Genomic DNA, 24970 nt, shown 5'->3' with positions numbered 1-24970 from the left:
TGCAGCCTCCTCCTCCTCCTGGTTCCCGGAGAGGCCTCACCATCAATACTACCGCCACCGTAGTCACCACCGCCGCCGCCTTCTCCTCTTGCACCGCCAGCCGTCCAGCGCCGAGTCTCCTCCCTCCGCGGGCGGCCGAGCCGAAGCGAGCCACCCGAAGCCGTGACCAAGGAAAGGGGACTTGGGGACCCAGGCTAGGCCAGGACGGGCCGGGCCGGGCCCAGGCTGCGGAGCCGGCGCCGAGCAGCCAACACCGGGGGTGGGGTGGGAGGGGGGAACTGGAGCCCGCGAGGGGCCTGGGCTGGGCTGGGCCGGGCCAGGCCGCCGCCACCGCTGCTGCTGCTGTTGCCGTTGCTGCCGCCGCCTCTGAACTAGGATGTCCCGACATGAAGGTGAGTGTGAGGCCGGAGCAGGCCAGGCCTGGGCGGTACAAGACGACGGGGAGGGGGGGGGGGAGAGAAGTAGCAGCGAGAGGCGGATCATCATGGCGCCGCCAACGTTACATTAGGATTCGTGGTAGTGGTGTTAAACCGGTAGAGAAGCCGGCAGCGGAAGGAAGGCTGGCCGGGCCGGCCGGCCGGCGGGCCGGACTCGCTTTGCATTGTCATGGGGCCTGTGTCCGTTACGGCTCCTTTCCGCCCCAGACGGTGGAGGGATGGCCTTCAACTGAGGCCTAAAACCGGGGCCCAGGCCGTGGTGGGAGCCTCAGTGGCTGGCCTGGCCCCTCCCTGGGCCGGGAGAGGTGTAGCTTAGAGGGGCGAAGGCTGGCCCGCTTTGGGGGCCGATCGGTGCCTTTATGGCGGGAGGGAGGGAGGAAGAGGAAGAAAGCGAACCAGAAAGGCCTCAATGGGCACGGCAGGGAAGGCGTCGGGCTGGGAGAAGTAGGGAAAGGGTGCGTTGAGGGGAGTGGTTTGCACCTCGGACGGAGTTGAGTGTAGTTGTGGGGCACGTGGGGAAGGGCAGACGCGGGCTTTAGGGTTCGCAGCAGTGAGTCTTCTGGAGTTGAGGTGGAGGGAGGTTGCAGTTCAGGGAGCACGGTTTAGGCGGCCACATGGAAGCAAAAGTTTGCAGATCATCTTCTAGAGTCGGTGGGCGAGGGCTGAGAAGAGCGGAGGCTAGCGCCGAAAAGGGACAAGCGCCCTGGTTGTCATTGTGTTCTGGTGAAAAGCCATGGGGTGGGGTGCAGACAGGCTGTACAGGGTGGTGAGGGGTTGGCTGCCGAGCCATGGGAGAACTACACCTGAGGCCTGCAGAAGCCTATACTGTACAGTGTACACATTGTGTGCGTGTTGTTGTGGCAAGAAAAAGGTATGTACTGTATAAGGATGTGCTGAAATAAGCGTTTACATGCCAGGAAGTGAGTTTTGAAGAGGAAGTTGAAATTGCCAGCATTTTAAGGTTTACCATATGCTTTAGATCATAAGACTTTTTGTGTGTGTGCAAAGAAAGGCATCATACCTTTGAAAACTGGGAATGAGATAGCTAGCTAATTATTGATTACGGTTATTTGATGTATGATATGCTTGGGTGGTACTGAGTTGCACTTTTTCATATTCTTTTTCTGTAGATTTTTTTCAGGGCTTGCGTAGTTTTTGAGAAATAAACTTAAACTCAGATAAGTTTAAATGTGATATTATTTTATAGATGGATACTTTTTTTGGTGATTAATAAGAACATTCATGATTTAGATCACTTTCCGTGCCCTCTCTGCAAAATCTTTTACTCCTTATGTATACATCAAGTACCCGTGGCTGTTAAATTTTTAATTATTTGCGATATTAACTCCTTAACACTACAAGTCATTCAGACTGCATGTAACACTCTCATTTTCTTGTCAATTCAAATTTTCTAATATTGTATTGCAGAAAGCAATATAAGTATTTCTTATATACATTCTTTATTATTGTAGTAGTAGTAGTAATTATTATAGTAAGTACTTTGGTGATCAAGAATCCACAGTGAGACAAACTGAAAACTTGAAATGCAATATTCACAGTAAGAATCAAAACCAGAAGTATATATGACTTGTGGCTTTAAAAAAATATACTGGAGTTTGGCAAAGACGTTCAGTAGAGGTCATCTATACTAACCAGGATACAGACAAGCTCAGAATTTGGCGTAGCGCAGATTATTATTCTGTGAATGTGAAATGTTGTGGAAACATTTATATTTTTCTTTTTTTACATCAGAAAGTTATTTATATGACGGAGATATTCAAGGAAAGGGGTGAGAAACCCTCTACTTTTCTTTTGTTACTGCTGTTATCCCTCATAGTTGATCTTGCTGTCTGAATCCGAAGGGAGTCAGAGTCTGGAGGGCTACAGATTCCCTAGTCCTGTTGTAGGACAACCAGCATTTTCATATTCAAGAATTAAGGGTGTTAAGAGTTAAGGGTGTTCAATCTTCTTTTACTTCAGGAAAAATCCCATCTTTTTATTATGCTTTGTGCCTTTTGTTAGTTGGAATTCCATTAACTAATGGAATTTGCTGCCACAACATGTGGTGGTGGTCATTGGCTTAAATAGGTTAAAAGGGGGGGGGGGGACTTGACATATTCATGCTTGCCCTATCACAGTTAATATCCATTATTGCTAAATGGGACTGTTCTGTTCTGAGACAATATGCCACTCAATACCATTAAGGGTAAAACATCAGGGAATGGTGTTGCCCTTATGCCTTTCTTATTGGCTTTCAGGAAACATTTGGCTGGCCTCTGTTGGGAATAATCTTGGACTAGTTGAATCTTTGATCTGATCCAGCAGAGCTGCTTTTATGTTCATAGTAAAGTGAACAGCAAGTTGTTTCACTGTTGTATTTTTGAAAAGGAATGGTTCTTAAATTGTTGTTTAACAGTTGTAATCAAGTTTTGTGCAGATTTAAAGTATACTAATAGAATAAAGATCTACTATTGCAGCGCTGACTAAAATTATAAAGGAGACATGGCAAATATTTCTGAGGTTTAAATGTATCTTGTAGATGCCAGCTCTTCAGAGTCTTTCCCTATAAAGACAGTAATAACTAATTAAAAATTGCTTCAGAGTGGAGGTACAGTACAGGAAGCATATTTGGTCTTGTACATATTTATTCAGAGGTTTTAAGTCAGTTTTCATTCGAATATAGTATTAAGTCAGGTGTATTTCCTGCAGTGGAATTTCAGTGATGAAGAAAGATACGGTAATATTTGCTATTAATTAACTAGGCTGTGTCTAAATAGGGATGTTTTCAGGAAATCTTTTAAAAGTTTTATTCTGAAGAGTTCTGCAAATTACAGATTTTTTTCAAGGAGATGTCTAAATTTTGTTCATTAGTATTTTGACTTGTGTGTTTTCTTTAAGGAGAGCAAGCACTAAAACCATGATCCATATGTGGCTGTAGTGCTTCTTCAGTTATATTCTGTGCTGTCATTGTCCTCCAGAGAGAGAGAATTGTCTTTCTATTTGAGTAGATAACTTTGATTTTGACAAGAGCTGTCTAGACCGAGCTCTTGTGTGTGTGTCCAGCAAGTGGGCAGTAAGGTGGGCAAAATTTTTCGTAGTGACTGGACAGTTAAGAGTTTTAATAAAAGCGGTTTACCATTAATTGTATGGAATCTTGTCTTTACCCAGTGTGTTGTTAATCTGTGGAACTCCTTGCCACAGGATGTGGAGATGGCATCTAGCCTAGATGCTTTTAAAAGGGCTTTGGACAGATTTCTGGAGGAAAAGTCCATCACAGGTTACAAGCCATGATGGGGATGTGTAATCTCCAGCTTAGAAGGAAGGTACTTCAAAATGCCAGATGCAGATAAATAAGACCTAACTTGAAAATAAGCCCTAGTATGATTTTTCAGGATGCTCATAATATAAGCCCTATCCCAAAAATAAGCCCCAGTTAAATGAAACCCCACCCTCCACCATTGTGCAGCAACCAGAAGAAGATGACATGACTTTATTTGAATAAATGTTGATTGTTGTACTGTACATGAAAAAAATAAAACATTTCCTGAAAATAAGCCCTAACACATTTTTGGAGCAAAAATTAATATAAGACCCTATCTTATTTTCGGGGAAACATAGTAGTTGTCTCATGTGCTCCTAGAGGTATCTGGTGGGGCCACTGTGAGATACAGAAAGCTGGACTAGATGGGCCCTTGGCCTGTTCCAGCAGGGCTCTTCTTCTGTTCTTTTCCCCTTTTCACACGGTTGCTTAGTAAACAGAAGGTATGCACTTCAGCTGCCTTGAGAGGGTCAGGAACTGATGGGGTTTTTCCTTGGACAGTGGGAGATTCCAATAAGGAATAATGTAACTCTGATATAGAGTCCGGTGACATGTTCTCATTTTAGAAGAGCATGAATCCTTCCCATTGAGATATTTAATTGTCCCAAGTACCAATGCTGCTTGTTTCTTCGGTTAAGAATTGCTTCAGTTGTTCCATGTAGCCATCGTTTACAGGGAATGCTCCTCTTTGCTCTTCACTGATGTTGAAGGATTCAGTCTTTTTTAGTTCCTAATTTTTTTCAAAGACCTTTTAGCCAGTGTATAATTTTGGCACTTCTGCAGGATGCCCAACTCAGAAATAAGTACATAACAGGCATTTGACATTTCTCCTGATCATGTTTTGTATGTTGTATGCTTGCTCTTATGTTTGTAAATAATATGATATTCCAGTTCATCTGTTGCACCAAATATTATAAATGTCTCTTATCTGCAGTGGGGCAGTGTTGAAAATGGATAAATGTCTATTTAATTCAGCATAATGTTCTCAACATGTCAGGCAAAAATAAAACACAATTTTTAAAAAAGTTAAAAACATTGTGGCACCTAAAAGACTGTTATTTTTTAATGGGAGCTTTTGCAGACAGGTTCACTCTTCAGTCATCAGCTTTTCAACAGTACCTAGCCAACGATCCTAGAAAGTGTTTGAACAGTTCATAATAGGAATAATAAATAGTTAGGGCATTATAGGAATAATAAATACTCAGATATATTATATCTAAATAGAGGAGTTCCATTCTCCTTATGGCTAGTGATCTATGAAAGACAAAAACTTGATTTAGCTCACTGTGGTTACAGTGCTTATCAGAGTTTCCCTCAATTCACAGGCATTCATGACTAGGATCTTCCAGGGAGTGGGACACCTTTGTTTATATAACAGTATGAATAGTGCTTTACAGTGTAGAAGAAGACAGGTCACACTTTCAGAAGTGTATATTTTAATACAGGGGAGACAGTAGAGGCAGAGAATATAAATGAAGACAAAGATACCCAGGCAAAAAAGGGTTTGTTTAGGTTACACTAATTTTGACTTGTTTGCAGAGCTGTAGTAGAGCATGGGGGACTGATGAGGTTGTGCCTAAGTATGAATAGAAAAGCCATGTTTAGAGGGGAAAGTTGAAGTAAGACAGATGCAGTGCCATGCATATGTTCAGAAATGCAGTTTCTGGCATAAGGAGGAAAGGGTAAAGTTGCTTGAGAAGGCAGGAAGTCTTGGGATAGCTGAATTGAAGAAGTAAAGACCTTTGGCAGTGAGATAGAAGTAGTGAAGATTATAGAGCGATATGAAAGTAAGCTTGTGTTGAATCTGAGAATAAATAGGAAGCCAACGTAGGAATTTAAAGAGAAGGGACCTATTTGCCCCTTTCCTCTGTTTAATCAAGGGGTTTAGCTCAATAGAACAGGGAAGGATGGCCAAGGGATTAGTTAATTAGGGACAAGACAGAGATCACTGCCTATGAAGCTGCTCTTAAAGGCTGGACAAATTAATATGGGGAACAGTTTGATCTTACATTAGTTTTATAGATCAGCATCACGAGGCAAGAGCCTCGTGGCGCAGTGGTTAAACTGTTGTACTGCAGTCAAAACTGTGCTCACGACCTGGGGTTCAAATCCCAGGTAGCCGGCTCAAGGTTGACTCAGCCTTCTATCCTTTTGAGGTCGGTAAAATGAGTACTCAGCTTGCTGGGGGGGGGGCAACGTGTAGCCTGCATAATTAACTTGTAAACCGCTCAGAGAGTGCTTGAAGCATTATGGGGCGGTATATAAGCAGCACACTTTGCTTTGCTTTGCTTTACTTTAAATTGACTCTAGAAACATGGGCAAATAATGCAGGTAGAACAAGTTTTGAGTTACGCATATCAGTCTTCATGGGGTATAGATAACCGGTGCCAGGCCCATCTTCAGGAAAGGGCACAGCACAGAAACTAAAGCTGGTAAAAGACACTTTTTACTGTGATCTCTGTATTCTAGGAAAGTAATGGATCAAAGAGCACATTCCAGGGTTTCATTTTGTATACTAGCTGCATTGAAGGAAGTGGAATCTTGTTTTAAAAAGTTTGAATGTGTTCATGCAGATTGCTCGAATCTCTCGCCTATGGTATCTCTGTCTTATCTGGATAAAGTGCCAGTTCATCATGCACTTTCACTCATTAACTGATTGAAGGCATTGATTTCTCACATCCATTGCCTCACCTGTAAAATAGGAATAAGTGAAAGTTCAACTATGTGTTATGGGTGCAATAATGTTCCATTGCCCAAATACTGTACAGGTATCTGGATAATATTTTCAGTGACTTCATCTAGATTAGAGTTACGGATTGCATGTCTCACAAGACCTTTTTTTAGTGGCAGCTTGCATCAGCCCTACCCAGCATAGCAGTTGGTGAAGGATGATGGGAACTGGAGATCAAAATATATGAGTAATCACTTCTTCATGTACCAATCCTGTCCTAGTTATTCTGAAAAGATCAATGTGGATAAAAATTAAATTGATTTAAATAATGATTTAAATAACATGATTTTAAATTTTAAATGGTAAAAAAGTCCAATTTTTAAAATTTAAATCATGATTTAGGTCATAATTTAAATGAATTTGTTTCAAATCATATCCACTCTATAGGCAACAGGGTGGAACAGGGACTCCTGGCATCACATTACAGGTTTGACACACCGGGAATGAATAGAGCTTCTTTAGTATGTTGCCCCCAACCTCAGCTCTTCAAAGCATTCCAGAAGATATTTAAAAAGTCCTGTGAGGTCCAGGAGGATTGGCTAGTTTCCCTCTGTCTCTTAGCACACAGCATTCACTGGGGTGGCCAGGTAGTTTTCTTTTTCAAAATGAGATGTGGAAGGTATGCACAGGTCTCTCCTTCCCAGTAAAATGTGCTGAGCTTCTGTGTTCATGGACTGAAGAAGGGGAGATGATAAAGCTATTGTATTCTGTGTAGATTCTTGTTGATACACAGATGTTGAACTTGCATTTAATGAGGTTGAACCTCTGATTTCCTTTTATTTACACCTTAAATGAAACTGGCCAGTTTATTTTAGCATATTTTCTAGAAATCTTAACATTGGACTTGTCTTTTATTTCTTTTAAAATGGTGTCACATAAACTGTGTTAACTTTTTAAAATGAGTTTTGACCAAAATTCTGAGATCTTATTGCTGGTTAATTTTAGCTAATTTAGACTAGCGCAGTATATATATGTAAAGGTATGGTCTTTATCATGATTTATATCATTTTACATTTAAATTGTATCTCACCTGCCATTCTGCTATCTATCACAGTCTTTGGAGAAACTGTTAGAGTTCTTCAGGCTCTAAAGACATTTTCTCAGTAATTTGGGGTTATTATAAACCTGACTCTCTAAAGTATGTCCTAAATTATAATTAAAACCCATATAAATTATTAGATAAATATAATAGCAAAAACCCAAGTGTGGAACCTTGCAGATCTCCTCTGTTTGCCCTCATCTGTTGGAAAAACTTTTCATTTAGTTCTACCATGTAGTTTCAGTTTTCCTTAACTACCTACTGAGCTGAAAGAGGACCCATTCCTATATTCATTAATTGTTTGGCCTACTTAAAAGTCTTTGATAAGAGATTTTGTCAGAATCAGATTCCAAAACCATTTAAGGTTTTAAATGTTAAAATTGAGCAAGGAAACAAACTGGCAGCTAGGGCAACTCAGCTAAAATAGGTTCAATGTGGTTAAAAGAAAAGCTCCTAGCAGCAACTGAATGGCTGTAATTTGTGCTGAATACAGTTTTTGGATTTTTTTCCAGTGGACAGTCCCATGTAAAGTATTTCACATTAGTCTAATATGAGGTAATTAGGCACAAATGACTGTGTCACACATTTGTGAGAAATAGAATTGGTGAACCATTTGAAGCTGGAAAAAGGTACGTTTCATAACTGATGCCACTTGTGCATTTATTAGGAGAGTCTGAAGAATATCTTCAAAGTACAAACCTGAGCTTTCAGACGGAGTGTAGCCTTGCTCAAGACAGGATATATATCTGATCCCAATTCAGATACTTTTCTTGCCAAGGTTTTCTATTTTGGCAGAATTAAGTTTCACCTTGTTTTGTCTCACCGAACTCTCTGATGAAAATGAAGGATATAACCTAATATTGTCTATGTGTTGACTCTGTGGTTCAGCTCCTGGATGATTTTATCTAATCATTTTATATGTGTGTTGAATACCATGAGAGACAAAATTGGTCCATGCAAGACCCCATGGGTTTCTGGCCAAGGGGAGGAGCAGTGATTTGGTGCTGTAGGTGGAAAGTGTTCCAGTCCTCAGTTCTTTTAATACTGTACAAACTGTTGGTTGCTGATTAATACGCACAATTATTTTGTAACATTCCTTAGATAAAATGAATGGATATCAATAAAATGAGAGGGAAACTTTATAGTTTCAATATTGATTTAGCCAGCAAAATTATTCTTAGATTCTTGAGCAAAAGACAGGAGCAAAAAGGAAGACATAAATTCAGTTGTTTGTCCCAAGTTAATAGGTTCATTGACTCAGTTGCTAAATATTGGAATCAACACAAGTGGATTTACTCTAATTGAGAAAACTGATTGGATTCAGACCTCTGAAGATTCACATTAGCTGTGTTGTACCTATGGTGAGATTTAATTTTTTTAAGGTGACTATCACAGGCAAGAATGTGTACATGTATGACAAGTTGATTTGTAAATAGAGAAAAATAAAACCACAGTACAGTGGGGTCTCTACTTAAGAATGTCCCTACTTAAGAACAATCCAACTTAAGAACAGCTCCATTTGCTAAATTTTGCTTCTACTTGAGAACAGAAATCCAAGATAAGAACAGGAAAAAAACCTTTCCTGCTCTTTTTTTTAACCTTAGGTCATCTTAGGTTTAAAAAATTTTTTCCCCCTAGTGGTAAAGTACGTATTAACCAGCTTTGCATTAGTTCCTATGGGAACTAATGCTTCAATGTACGAACGCACCTCTACATAACAAAAAAACAGCCAGAACAGATTAATTGGTTTTCAGTCCATTCCTATGGGAAATTTTGCTTCAACTTAAGAACGTTTCAACTTAAGAACTCCATTCCAAAACGGATTAAGTTCTGAAGTAGAGGTTCCACTGTAGTTTCTATGGACGGAAAAGAGCAGATACGGATTAAATGGTTTTCAATGCATTCCTATGGGAAATGCAGATTCAACATAAGAACTTTTCAACTTGAGAACCACCTTCCAATACGGATTAAGTTCTTAAGTAGAGACCCCACTGTATCTACAATGATTGAAACTGCGGTCATATTATGAATTCACCTTCGGACCGAAGAACAAATCAAAACAAAATAAAAATTGTGATTGATGTATGTTGTTGTTTAGTCGTGTCCAACACTTCGTGACCACATGAACCAGAGCATGCCAGGCCCTCCTGTCTTCCAATGTCTTCCGGAGTTGGGTCAGATTCATGTTGGCGTATAGCAAATGTAAAAACAAAAGATCTGTGGCACCTTTAAGACTAACAGATGCATTTCATTCTCGACTTTAGTGAGTTACAATCTACTTCCTCGTATTTAGGGAGCATAATAGTAAGGCTACAGATTTATATACACGCAGGATAGTTAAAAATAATTGGTTTTTAAAAATCAAATTGATTTAAATAAAAATATTTTTAAATTTTAATTTGTCTAAAAATCTGACTTTTTGATTTAAATTGTGGTTTAAATCAATTTGATTTGAATCAGATCCGCCCTGTGGCCAGTCTACCTCAGAGCAGCCATTTGATTGTTGATGTTTGTGTGACCAGTGCTTTGACTGATTGTTACTGCACTGCTGTTATCAATATACAGTGGTGCCCCGCTAGACGCTTACCCCGCATGACGTCGAAATCGCTTGACGATGACTTTTTGCGATCGCTATAGCGATTGCAAAATGTTACCTATGGGGGATTTTCATTTAACGCCGATTAGGTCTGTGCTTCGCAAACCAATTGTTCGCAAGATGACGATTTTAAAAAGCTGATCGGAGGTTCGCAAAATGGCTCCCCACTGTTTTCCGGACCGATTTTCACAAGACATTGATTGCAAAATGGCCGCCCTATGGAGGATCTTCGCAGGAAGATCAGGTATTTCCCCCATTGGAACACATTAACTGGTTTCAATGCATTCCAATGGATTTTTTCGCATGATGACGATTTCGCTGTACAGCGATTTTAACGGAACGGATTATCATCATCATGCGGGGCACCACTGTACTGTAGTTGGAAAGGATTATGAGTACCGTAGTCTCTGCCCATTAGGTTCTCCACAGGAGTCTTTCTCTCTGGGTGAATTCCTACACATTTCTGAGGGTTGTAGTCCATGAATTTCAAGAATCCCGTACCTTGTATATAGATTAGAACTAGAGTTTTCACTCAAGCTCACTATTTTAATTTAGGTCACCTATGTCTTGCATGGTTATTGATGTCACTTATTTCAAACATAGCTGAAAAGTCTGCGGAGATAATAAGGTTACAACCCCCATCTGTCTCCTGATACAAGTCATCTAATAGGGTGGTCAGTGAAGTTTCTATCTGGAAAATATACCAATAACCAGACTGGAAAAGGTAGTTGGTTTCATCCTGAAAAGTGCACATCCTTCATCAGTATAAAGTCTAAAAATTTCAGAGTTTCATGAAAAATGTTACTTCCAGTCCATCCCATTCTGTATGTCTTTTTTCCCTACATCTTTTGCTGCCTGACATGTGCTGGCATTTGATTTAAAATTGGAACTGTGGTTTATTCTTACAGCCAAGTAAGAATTTTTACAAACAATAAAAACAGGAGAGTGCTTTCTTGATGGTTGTCTTTCGTTATGGGATGTTCTCCCCACAGGGACCTATCTGGATTTTATATTAATTTTATTTTTCAGTACTGAACAGAAACAGTTCTCCTGAGATTTTAAAGCATTTTAACATTTTTATTACAATATTACATTTTTATTGATACAGTACTGATTACTATAGTCTTTGCAGTTATTAGCATGATGTCTTAATTTTCTTTGTGATCTTGATGTGTTCTTTAACATTGCTCATATGTATCTGTAATATGTTTGATTTCATTTCAGTTGAACCATTTGTTTTAATGAAGTGCATAAAAATAAATGGCTTAACTTTTTTAAAAATTAAAATGCCCAGTGTGGTAATAGAGGATTAGAACTCGGGAGACAAGGTTTGAATCCCTGTTCAGTTGTGGAATAACTGTGGCAGGTATGTGGAACTAGTATTTATTTATCCCCCCCCCGGCTTTTACCCCACCCATCTAGATTCGATGAATCTACTCTGGGTGGTTTACATTTCAAATATAAAACAAAATTTAAAATAAACAATACCAGACAACATAGAGATAAGCAAAGATCAAGATGATAAGACATAGGGAATTAAGAAATGGAGGGGGGAAGGCCTGCCTGAATAACCAAGTCTTCAGCTTGTTTTTAAAAACTCCCAGTGAGGGTGCCAGGTGAATCTCCAGGGTCAGGGTGTTCCAGAGGCAAGGGGCCACTGCTGAGTAGGCCCGGTTTCTAGTTCTCTCCTTCTGGGCCTCTCGGGGTCAAGCCCCTCGGCCATCCAGCCTGGCTAGATCTAGTGATATGAGTAGATCTAGATGGGAGCAGGCACACTGTCGGGTATCGAGGTCCTAAACTGTTTAGGGCTGTATATGTACGCATTAACACCTTGAGATAAATGCGGAAACGAATGGTAAAACTACTCCTTATATTGTAGTAAAATGGTAGTAAAACCACTCATGTCTCACTTGCTGTCAACTCAGAACATGCTGTTTTTGACAGCATGTAGCACATACGTGATGATAGTTTTAATTTAAAATGTGTTGCTGCTCAAAAGATCTCATTATAAGATAGGGATTATAAATTTTGTTCTGTGTGATTAGCGAATGGTACATCAGTTTGATGAGGTTCCATAGGGTTCTGTGTAGATTATTTAGGCAAACTTTCTGTCTATCCTTACAGTCAGTCTAGTAGATACTATCAGAAAAATATGCAATTTTTCCAACTGGGTTTATGTCTGCAGAGATATGTAATTGTTAAAAGGAACATGTGGAGATGAGAACAGATCTGTCTGCTGGATTTTCAAACTCTCAAATAATTTTTGAGCTTTTATATTTATAATAAAATTTTGGAAGTTCCTGGACATCCTCTTAAATTACAGTGGTGTCTCGCTTAACGAGTGCACCGTATAGCGATGTTTCCGTATAGCGATCCCTTTTTCGGGATCGCTATACGGAAACATACCCGATCGTCGCAATGGGGAAAACCCGCATTGCGAAGATCGGGTATTGTGGCGGCCATTTTGGAGCCGCCGAACAGCTGATCGGCGGTTCCAAAATGGCCGGCGGAAGCCCGGAAATGGCTGCCGGCAGCCGTTTTCGCGCCCTGCCCTCGCTTAGCGAAGGCGCGAAAATGCCTGCCGGCAATTGGAATCCTCGCTGAACGGGTAAGTAAGAAAGGTATTGTTTAATGCGTTTCAATACATTTCCCCTACCCGTTTAGCGACAATTTCACATAGCGAGGGTTAATCCGGAACGGATTAACCTCGCTATGCGGGGCACCACTGTATTCATAATATTAGCCATGACTGGACGTTGCTCATTATTTATAATTTCCAGTTTCATTTGATCCTGGAGCCAATTTCAGAACAGGACAGGATAGTAAACCCAACATCAGACTGTGATTTAATATCCTGGCTTGTTTTAAAGACTTTTTTTGTACAAAGAGACCCATTCCTGCATGTGTACCCAAAAGCTGAGATACTGAGAGTTTAAATGTACCCATATTTCTGCTCAGAATTAATCTGGTCACTTCATAAAGCCATTTTATCACATGTATTCAATATATTAGTAAATGGTATTTAAAAGGGATAGGTTTGGGCTAAAAAATTTAAAATGCATGGCATTTTGAAGAACATGCGTATCCTTTGAATAGGTACCACAATTTTGTTTTTTATTCAGAGCAGAGGAACTGAAATGTTGAACTATACCATATACAGTGGTGCCTCACATAGCGATTGCTCCATTTTACGATGAAATCGCTTTGCGATGATCGCTGGGAGGCGATCATCGCAAAGCCCCCATTTTTGAGAAAGACCCTCTGCGGCCAGGGTGGCGGCGGCGGCACCTCAGTCTCCCTGCGGAGGCTGGAGTTGCGAGGGGTGGAGAGAGAGAGAGAGAGAGAGAGAGAGAGAGAGAGAGAGAGAGAGAGAGAGACGAAGCACAGCTGATCGGCGGGGCTTTGGGATGATCGCTTCACCCACCGATCAGCTGTGCTTTCTCTCTCTCTCTCTCTCTCTCTCTCTCCACCCTTCGCAGCTCCAGCCTCGGCAGGGAGACTGAGGAACCGCTGCGCCACCCTGGCCGAGAAAGACCCTCTGCACCTGCAGCAATCTTAAGCCCGGGCTTAAGGTTGGTGCAGAGGGTGGGTCATTCTCGGCCAGGGTGGCTGCGGCGGTGCCTCAGTCTCCCTGTTGTGGCTGGAGCTGCGAGGGGTTAGAGAGAGAGAGACGAAGCACAGCTGATCGGCAGGGCTTTGGGATGATCGCGGGGAAGCGATCATCGCAAAGCCCTGCCAATCAGCTGGCCGAAAATGGGGGCTTTGCGGTGATCGCTTCCCCGCGATTATTGCAAAGCCCCCATTTTCGCACAGCTGATCGGCAGTTCCAAAATGGCAGCCGCTGTTTTGCCTTGCTTTAGAGGCATCCAAAATGGCCGCCAATATGGAGGAATTTTGCTTAAGGTTGGTTTCTAAGCCCATAGGAACATATTAAACGTGTTTTAATACGTTCCTATGGGCTTTTTAAAATCGCTTAGCGATTAAATCACTCAGAGGCACCACTGTACTTAAGTGTGTAGTATTATGAATTACTAATCCTTAATTTGTTCCTTGCAGTTTATAAAGTTTCATTAAATCAGGTCGCTATCACTGTTTTACTGTTTGCTGGTGGCAGCCTCCTATAACAGTTGTGTTCTAGTTTTCATGGTTTTTGAAATAAAGGTGATATTTATGGTTTCAATGGCCTGCTGTAAATTTAATTATATTTTAGCTGGGTGGATTTGATTTAAATTGATTTAAATTACAATTTAAATTAAAAATAAGATATTTTGACAATTTAAATAAAAAATCAGTTTGATTTTTTAAAAAAATCATTGATTTTTATCCACCCTATTTGGTGGAATCTTCAGAAAAATATGAAATGCAGGCTATTTTATTTTTCATTTCAGTTTTTGCTAGTAGATGTGAGATTTAATTCAAGGCTTGTAAATATTCAGTAATAGAGTGCTCACGAAATTAAGACACCCGGTTCTTGGGAGGAAAGCAATGACAAACCTAGACAGCATCTTAAAAAGCAGAGACATCACCTTGCTGACAAAGGTCCATATAGTCAAAGCTATGGTTTTTCCAGTAGTGTTGTATGGAAGTGAAAGCTAGATCATAAAGAAGGCTGACCGGCGAAGAATTGATGCTTTTGAATTGTGGTGCTGGAGGAAACTCTTGAGAGTCCCCTGGACTGCAAAAACAACAAACCTATCCATTTTGAAGGAAATCAAGCCTGAGCGCTCACTGGAAGGGCAGATCCTGAAGCTGAGGCTCCAATACTTTGGCCATCTCATGAGAAGAGAAGACTCCCTGGAAAAGACTCTGATATTGGGAAAATGTGAGGGCAAGATGAGAAGGGGACGACAGAGGATGAGATGGTTGGACAGTGTCATCGAAGGTACCAAGATGAATTTGACCCAACTCTGGGAGGCAGTGGAAGGCAGGAGGGCCTGGTGTGCTCTGGTCCATGGGGTCACGAAGAGTCAGATACAACTTAACGACTAAACAACAATAGAGTGCTCAGTCTGCCTTTATAGTGGACACTGATGCCTTCCAATATTGTACCTATTAACTCCTAATGCGATATGTTACTAACCAGGGATTACTGTATTTTTCCATTTATTAGATGATGCAATATATGAGACAACCCCCTCCCTTTTCTAACCCTCAAATTAGAAAATTTCATCCCCGAGGGGCTTAGGAAGTGGGTAACATAGCCGTGAAAGGGCTGCACGATCATACCCCTTTGATCCTGAAGCAGCCGTGAAAGGGCTTGAGGATCAAAGGGGTGCGAGCGTCCAGCCCTTTCACGGCTGCTTTCCCTGAAGGGAGTCTTTCCTTCCTTTTTGCTAAGCCCCGTGGCTTCGCAAAAGGCAGGGAAAACTTTGTGTATAAAACAACCCTAAATTTTTTGTATAATTATTTATGGAAAAAGTATCATTTTGTACATGGAAAAATACGGTAAGTCCATGAATGAGTCAAAAATATATGTTGACTGTTAAGGGCCTGGCAGGGAGACTCATCTTCCCTCCTTCTGCCAGAAGTTGGTAGTCAGCTGTGAGTTCTAAAGCTGTTTGAAGGGAGAGCGGAGCCAGTGGTGGCAGCGGATGCATTACATCCATCTGTGTAGGGTATTCCTATTCAAATACCCCCATCTCTAGTTTGTATATGTATTTTACTAATACCATTGTTTATAGGTAACTGGGCCTTTTTCAGATTTAGTGCAAAAATATAGAAGCTTTGGAAGTCAAGACTAAATGTAAGAATTGCCTTGTGATATTATGTCACATTTCATCTGTACAAACATTTTGTTTGTTTACAGTGGCTGTCCAAATGCATTTTGGGGAAATAAGTACATATGATAGGATTTGTGTCCAGTCTTTTTCTTTGTCCCATGCATCTGTCCATGTAATTCAACCATACCCATCCTGTGGTTGTCCATGATTGCTGACCATTGGGCATGCTAGCTGGACTGATGACAGAGGCTAAAACATTTGGAGGGAGCTGGGTTGCAGAAGGCTAAAACTAGTGTATACAGTGGTGCTTCGACTTACGACCATAAACCGTTCCAGAAGATGGACGTAACTTGAAATGGTCGTAAGTTAAAGCACCATTTCCCATAGGAATGCACGGGAACACGATTAATCCGTTCCAGGCCCCCCCAAAATACCCCCCAAAATAAAATAATAAGACACAGCAAGCCCCATAGGAACGCGCTGGGGCTGCAGCCCTCCCCCAAATAAATAGAGCAAGCCCCGAAGGCGCTGGAGCTTTTAAAAAACCAAACCCAAAAATAAACATTGGAACAAGTCCCACGCTGGGACTGCAAAAAACAAAAAAACAAAACAAAACAAAAAAAAAAACTCCAGAAAAACCCCAATATAGTGCAGAAACAACAGAGCATAAAAAACAACTCCCTCCAGCTCAAATCCATCCTGCAAACCCCACCCAGAACAGTTTTTAAAAAGCAAAGAGCAGCACCTTACCTTACGAGGCAGTCCGAAGCCTCCTTCCATCGCACTCACTCCCCAGCTGCAACTGAGGTGGCGGTGGCGAGCCGGCCATGGCGAAGGGCAAAGCCATGGCAAGTGGCCGCCGCAGCCCCAGGCCAGACTCAGCCTCCCAGCGCTGGGCTGCCACCCTACTCGCCCCGCTCTCGTCAGTGTGCCAGTCACTTTGTTGGAAAGGTGATGCAGGGAAAAGAAACTTTCTCTCCCCTGCTTACCCGCCTGGTCTTGCTCTGTCCCTTTCCTAGGCTAGAGACAAACAGCAAGTAAAGACGCAAAGAGGGTGGGCGGGCGGTAGGGTGAAAGTGAATTGGCTCCTTTGTGGTGGCAAGTGAGGGACCGAGGGAGGTACTGACCAGCTGGGCAAGAAAGAGGCCGCTGAAAGTGCATGCTTTCCGCCCTTTCCCCCTGCCTTTTGGGTTTGTAAGTGGAAGCTCCGGCTGCAAGTCAAAGCAAAATTTTGCGACTGGAGCTGGTTCTAAGTCAAAATGGTCATAAGTAGAGGCGTATGTAAGTCTAGGCACCGCTGTACAGTCCAGATCCTAGTTTGAAGTATCTCAGAGACATGTACTAACTAGAATCAAATAGAGAGGTTGGACTTCTTCCTTCTCCTCCCCAATACTGGAATAGAGGTCTGTGGGAAGAATTGCTATACAGTACTATAAAGATAATTATTATTTTAAAATTGTGTTTTTAAAAATTATCGAAACTAGTCTTGCCTGTTACTTGGCAATCTTTCTTTTTAAAAAAGAAGATATACAGTGGTGCCTTGCATTATGATGTTAATTTGTTCCAGCGAAATCGCTGTAGAACGAAAACATCGTAAAGCGAAATTTAAAAGCCCATAGAAACACATTAAAACCCGTTTAATGTGTTCCGATGGGCTTAAAACTCACCGTCCATCGAAGATCCTCCATAGGGCGGCCATTTTCGCTGCCTGTCTTGCGAGGAATCCGTCCCTAAACACAGCGGGGAGCAATTTTATTTACCCGGCGGCCATTTTGAAACCGCCGATCAGCTGTTGGAATATCGTCGTTTTGCGAAGAATCAGTTCCTGAAACAGGGAACCGATCATCACAAAGCAAAATTCCCCCATAGGAAACATCGTAATGCGATTTAGTCGTTAAACGAAGCGATAGTAATGCGAGGCACCACTGTATCTGATTTTACATTGGGCTATCTGTTGATACTTCTTTCATATTCCACTTGGGTTTCCTGTTGGGCTTATCAAGCAAGTTGTTTCTTCTTATTCTATTTGTTTGGAATTATTTCTGCCTTTTTAATGTTTTTGATACTATTTTACTTTAAAAACCTTGCTGTATATTGTTGTTGTTGTTATTGTTGTTGTTGTTGTTGTTCTACTACTACTACTACTCTGTTCCTTGAATTCTTTTTGTCCTTTCTGTAATAAGTCTGTCATCATTCCATGCTTTTTAAGGTCCCTCTGCAATTTAGAAACAACTAATCTCAGAGCTGCTTGAGATTTCTGTTTATGAATACTATATCTGTAAATAATTATTTTAGTTATATAATGTGTAGCTGTAGCACACTGGGATTTTTATATGTAGATTTTATACATGGGGTGAAAATCAGTGCATGTAGATGCTTAGGGATATAGTAATTTGAAAGAGCTGCTAAAGAATTGCATCCTTATTGAACTGGCTTCTGGAAAATGAATGCTGCTGCTTAGTAGCCGCTAAATAGACTCACAGCTTAAGCTAGTTTTTAAAAATCGAAATACTGAGTTCAGTTTCATACTGTCTCTGAGCCGTTCAGCCATGTTGTCTTCGAGTGCTGCTGTACTTCACTTAGAATCAAGGTTCTGAAGGCTATTTGAAGGATCATCTCATCCTTTATGAGCCTCCCTGCTTTTATGATCTTCTGGGATGGCCTTTCTCTCAGTTCTGCTGCCCTCAGAGGCTCATTTGGTAAGGATGTGAGAAAGGGCCTTTTCAGTGACTCCGGCCAGGCTAGGAAATACACTAGGACAGCAGTTCATAACTTTTTCTTTACCACGAACCCTTTTAAAATATTTTTTGTTGTCATGGTCCACCAAGATGTAACCCAAGATTTAAAACTGTAAAGTGCATCAAATAATTATTTAAAGTTTCTCTTGAAGGGTCTCATCAACAGATATCCCTTGCTATAACAGTGACACTTTTTAAGATGATTGGAAGAAGCTTCATTTTGCTTTGAAAAGGATGCATCCTCATTACAGCATTAGTACTTTTACTTTTCATATTCAGTCAGAGATCCATTTTGAGGCTCAGCTAAAATGTATTGTTACAAAATTCACTGCAATAATATCAAAAAGTCACTTTATCTGACAGTAACCAAATGATTTTAGTAGCAGAAATTGAAGAAGAAACATCATCATGAAATCCGTCCAAACACACACTGACACTGAATGACTTAGACTCTCTTCCTGCAACTTCCAACTAAATGTGGTTTTATCTATTTTTATTCCTTTAAAATGTCTGTAAACCACTCAGAAGACAGTGTCTAGTGAAAAGGTAGGGGGTAAATGTAATAAATAATTACATTAATTAAAAACTAATTCTATGCTTTATATGCAAAATATAGAGACTCCATTTGGTCTAAGTTCTTTTTATTTATGTAAGTATAAAAATTGCTAATACAGAATTGTTTTTTATTTTGCGCAAAGTTATATTCTATCCAGCGTTTAATCCTTCCAGTTTTTCAATTTTCAGTTTTCTCATTTCTGATATAAGCTTCCTGTATTGCTATAGGCCATAACAAATGTAACATTGATAGACATCTCAGTCAGAATTCAATGTCTGGCAATGGAAATACAGGTTTCATCTCTCCCCCTTGCATATTCAGCTGGCAGAGACAATAATTTGGTTAAATCTAACCAATATCCCTTTTAACCATGCTTTCATGGAGCAACAAAGAGGATGGCCTAGTGAGCCCTAGTCATGGTAAATATTAATTCTAGTGATGGTGAAATCACTTTTTCAAAAGGGGATTGACCAGTATTTTACTTACAGCAGACACCATTTATTGAATTGCAGTTAGCTGACTTAATACTTAAGTAGTTTTATATTAGTACACAGATTATAATGATGGCTGGGTGATGCGCTGAAGGTACAGTGGAGTCTCGACCTACAGAATTAATCCATATTTGAACTGGGTCCGTAGGGCGAAAAGTCCTCAAGTTGAAAATGCATTTCCCCTAGAAATGCATTGAAAACGGTTTAATCTGTACCGGGCCCAAGAACCCCTCCCACAAAAAAATTAATAAAAATTAAATTTACCTTTCTGAAGCCTTCCAGGGGTCTCCTGTCCCCGCCATTGCTGCTGCCCGAGGCCTCTTGGGGGGGGTCGCTCGCTGCCACCATTGCCACTGCCAGAGGCCTCTCAGAGGTTCCCCCTGCCGACGCAGGGTTTCCCAGGGTATGAATGCTTGTATATAGACGTGAAGGAATTAGGTCAGGATTTCAGAGCAGTCCTTGCTGTGTTCAGTCTTACAGTACTTCCAATACCATATATTTTTTCCTCACTCCACCCCCAGCCCTAAGTGGTCCTAAAATGGCACAGAACTAGAAACAAAGCACTGGAAGTAAATGCTTAGTCCCAGTGAGGATGTAATTTTTTAACTTGGCCCATTCACCTCCTTCAAAACATTTCTGAGCAATGTACATTTGGATGAGCTTTTTGTAATATATTATGAAAATGCTATCCTGTAGAGCTAAAACATTTTGGATATATGTGATATATGTAAACTTGGAAAGTCCTGCTTGTAATCCATGCTGAGCCACTAAGCTTGCTGGCTAATGACCTTGAGCTAACGACTTACATATTTGCATGTAATGATGATAAGCCAGAATGGTAGAGAATCTTGATTTAACACTCACAGGGAATTGCTTAGCATGCTTCACATTGATCCTGCATGGTAACTCTTGAACAAACAGCAGTGGCGAAATAAGCCAGAAACTCAACTGCCAGGGAAACATTTAATATTCGATCCAGACCAGGACTTTGCATTGTCATTTCTGTAACATTCTAGAATCTGAAGCCAAAGTTAGTAGTTGGTTGCCAGTTCTTAGTAAGCCTGGAGTGAGCTCAGGCATACCATAAAACTATTGCTTTTGATGACTTCCTGGCTTGTTAAGCCTGCTGTTGGGAGTAGGCAAGCAGGAGTGATTAGGCAAAATGCACTAACATGCTGCTCATGTATAAGAAATTAGGGCTCTTTGGAATTCTCACTCTTTGTGAATGACAGATTTGTGTCTCAGTCTAATCTATATCTAAAAAGTTCTTGTGATGACAAGGGAGAGGGAAGTATATATGTCGTCTTGACGTTTTTGCAGGAGGGATGGGATAAAAGTGTAAACATTCTGAAAGGCATGCGACCAAGTTAAAAAAAATTAGTTATATGAGGTTGGGAATTAGATGGAGCCATAGTTCTTTAAAGTGTTATTCTTGGAGATTGCCAACATGTTACACTGAAGATGTGAAGACAGACATTAATTTATTTGTATAAACATATCAGCTCATCTTATGAGGGAAGACACAGTGTATGCATCTTTTGTTCAAAATATTTGGTTTGAATAGTGGTAAAGTTACGTGCTAGAAAAAAAATCCTTTTTGATGTTCTTTTAATTGAGTGCATTTGCTGGTGGATGGGTTCTTATTTCTTTTTATTGCTCTTAGCTGTCCAGAGTAGCGCTTTGTCACTACATGGGCGGGATATAAATGCAATAAGTAAATAAGAATTCAGCTTTACACAAAATGGAAGGAAAATCCAAGGTGTGGAAACAGTCTGTACAGATGGAAATAATAGGGTATCCCAATCTTTAGGGTTTGGGATCTGGCAACATCTCAGAGTGGATTCTGAACTCAGTGTTTTCTCCATTGTTTAGAATGTTTAAGAATGCCATTATTATACGGTTAGGTTGACAGCTCTTTTTTGAAAATGCTATAGCTTGGATGTTACAACTGGATTGTGGGAGTTGGTAAGAATATGATGATTGTATGATTACTGTTTATAAACAGTGTCTGGGTGAAGCAGTGTTGAGGTTGATTGACAAGATGAACCATTAGTATGCTCAAATGTGGAATAAATTAGAATGAGTGGTTTTCCATATTTGGCATTTAGAAATGGGATATGGTATTATATACAGCATATATGTCTTACACCTTCAACATTTGACTCAATTCTGCTTCTTGAAGCAAAACTTTCTAACACTGAAGCTGTTTGGAAATTCCCTGCGGTAGCATCATCTTGCCTTCCATTGTTATTTGAAACCCAGGATAACTTCATGTACGGTGTCAATGAAAACATTTATACACTACTACAAAAAAATTCAGTATTGTTTATTTTAAAAAGAAAGGTGGCTTTATATATTAGTTAATGTGATTAGATGGATTATTTGTGTCCTGTATTGAAAATTCCATGCTAAATGTTTTTTATTCTTACTTATCTGACATAGAATGATATTTTCATTATAAAAAGTGGTTTGAAATCATGATATTGAACCCAATAATAATGTGTTCAGTCACTGTGTATCTTCTCAGTATAGGGAAAATAAGGAACAAGGGTATCTAATGCCTTGATAAAATAAAAGCTAAAGAAAGTGTAGACCAAGAAGTACTTCAGAAAAGTGAAAGAAAAAAGGCCAATGGCTGCAGCCAAGGTTCTGCTAAGCTGGGTGCACGCATGCTCACGACTTCGCTTCCCTCCACACAGCTCTCTTCTCCGCGCAGTGATCATATGAGGTTATGGTTGCGACAGAACCCAGCATTCAGGGGGTGGATTCACGTGTGGCCACAGGGGTGAAGCTGCGCATGTGAGAGGCAGGATGTCATGCTTGAGACTTTTACTGGAAAAAAATGCAGAGAATTATGGCCAAGTGGGTATCATAGAGGAATGTAACATAAATGATGACGTTGTGAAAAGACCCCTCTTTAAAACACAAGAATCATCTAAATCAGTGGTCCCCAACCTTTTTGTCACCGCAGACCGGTTGGGGGAGAACGGAGTCTGTGTGTGGGGCGGAGCACTCTCACGCGCATGTGGAAGGGGCATGGAGTGCGCTCACGTGCGCAAAGGGCAGAGGTGCTCGGGGGTGCTTGGACATGCACGCATGTGCAAAGGGGTGGTAGCGTACGCACACTTGCGCACATTCAAGAAGGGGCTGTGTGTGGGGGAGTGCATGTGGGGGTGGGTGGGAGATCTGTCTCCATGGCCCAGACCACAGGCCGGCACCGGGCAGCAGATAGGGGGTTGAGGACCCATGATCTAATAGTGGAAGATTCACAGCAGAAAATTATCTTTTTGTAGCATGTAGCTAAAAGTATCCAAAGATGTAGTGGATGGCTACCAGTTTCACAGCTTTAAAAGGGAAACAGAAGAATGCTGGTTATCGGTGGCTACTAGTCATAATAGCTGTACTGTATATTACTTCTAGTAATAGAGGCAGTGTGCTCTTATATGGGAAGCAAGAGTTGTACTGTAGTAGGTGGCGTTGCATCTGTGTCCTGCCTGTGGGTTTCTTGCTCTGCATATTGGGGAAAACCCCACTGGTGGCAGTCCAGTGGAATGAGATATGTGTAATCGAACATATGACATTCTAAAGAGCTGCAGCCTTCTATTGCAGCTAATTACCATGTGGATTCACTCATTGGGATCTCAAACCATTCATATTCCCAGGGTTCCTGTTTCTCTGGAACTTCTGCTTTATTACTCTGCCTACTTCCCTTCACCTATCCTTTACACCCCTCATCCAGCTCTTTGGCACTTTTGAATCTGAATTGCTCAGCCTGTAAAAGTTGAAGGCTTTCTGTGTTATTTGGACATTGCTGGCAGTTGCTGCCAGGAAGTTGTCATCACAAAGTCTCTTACAGTATTTATCACTTCTCTCCTTTAAGATTTTAGTTTTAAATTCATATATGCCTATAGTAACCTGTATAAAATACTACTACTGTATTTTACAAAAGTCTCTTATAGCTCCCCCCCCCAATGTTCTAGTGATCCCTGTCATCCTTAGGAAGCCTTTGGGAGCAGTGGAACTCTGAATGAGTGAGAAATACCTGAAAAACACCACCACAGGGACCATTGTTATTCAACATTATGTTGTTATATTCAGACCTGTGGGGTAAAAAATCTGCATACCACCTGCGTTTTCCATCTGTTGTATCTCCTTCTACTTTGGTGTACACCAACATGCTTAACAAGAGTATGTGCTTGGGAGTGATCTTGCCAGCCACCTAGTTTTCTTCTTTGCATTTCACAATGAGAAAATGCCTCCAAGAGTTCTTGGTAATCCACTAGATTCCGTTAGTCTCTTAGGGATTGTTTTGCAAATTGGCAGCAATCAAAAGCCACCATTGTCTAAACCTAAGCAATATCAGATCATGGCAAGGACATTGCTAGAAAGCCTGCTGGGACTGGTGGCAGAGTTTTTCAGGCATTAAAGAGTTCCTGTCCATGCTCTGTGACTCCGGAAGGATTGCACAGTATGAAAGAGAGATCTGGAACCTGGTCAGGGGGTTGGGTTGGGGTAGAACAGGAAATTTTTAACTACCCTGAATTGATCATGGCTGATGGGTGTCATCAAGTTGTGTGACATAACGTTGTGCAGCATGATTCTGGCCAATGAATCCCACTGAACTTATTAGGTTTTCTGATCAACATGTTTAGGAATATTTCATGTCCATGCTTAGTTTTTACTTCTACATTGTCTACAGATAAAATACAATAAATGAAATGTATGATTTCCTGTTGATTTTCATTAAAACAGAATTGCAGCACCTTTATGTTATTTTTCTAGAAACATTTGCATTTTCCAACCAGAATTCATAGGACTGAATCTTCTTCGTAATGTAAATATGCACTATTACTTAGAAGCTTTCTGATATTTCACAGTGCTGATGCACTAGTCACCCGTCTCTTTAATACAGGAGACAAAGTCTGCACTCATTACAAATCCTGTTGTTGTTGCTGCTGCTGCACTAGAACTTTCCCTCATCCCATGTTGGATAAATTGGCATCTGTTGTGTATTGAATTTATGGCACATCAGCATACTTTCAGTCTGTGATAGCGCTTAGTGAGGTGCCCTATTGAATAAATTATAAAAACAAACTGAAATCCAGTAGTAAGACAGAACTAGAGTAGGCCTTTGGAATCAGTAGAATTTATGGAGTTCATTCACCAAATCCCCTCTAATTCAGTCGTCCTACTTTATTTGTGACTTAGTACTAGAATTCTGGCACGGTATTTTTCTTTGGATGGAGATAATAGAGCTTTGCTTACCCAGACTGTTTTTATTTGTAACTGAATATTAAAAAGTGTATACCACTCTTTTCCATAAAAATATACAGTTATAAAAGT

At 40.8% G+C, this 24970-nt stretch overlaps 1 protein-coding gene across 3 annotated transcripts in view; it reads left to right on the top strand.

The window, feature by feature from the left end:
• Positions 1-252: 252 nt before the first annotated feature.
• The window catches only part of KCMF1 (potassium channel modulatory factor 1), a 70784-nt gene continuing 46066 nt past the window's right edge, over positions 253-24970 (top strand). The window contains exon 1 of one of the 3 annotated variants that reach the window (XM_020801390.3): positions 253-392. In XM_020801390.3, coding sequence (XP_020657049.1) covers positions 377-392 — 16 coding nt within the window. In that variant the 5' untranslated portion in view covers positions 253-376. Of the gene's footprint in view, positions 393-975; positions 1309-18973; positions 19127-24970 lie in introns of those variants that run through there. The other 2 variants (XM_072991956.2, XM_020801391.3) reach the window with 2 other exon arrangements.

Source organism: Pogona vitticeps, chromosome 2, assembly GCF_051106095.1.
Source record: "Pogona vitticeps strain Pit_001003342236 chromosome 2, PviZW2.1, whole genome shotgun sequence".
NCBI lineage: Eukaryota > Metazoa > Chordata > Lepidosauria > Squamata > Agamidae > Pogona > Pogona vitticeps.
This window is presented reverse-complemented; position numbering and strand designations above follow the sequence as displayed.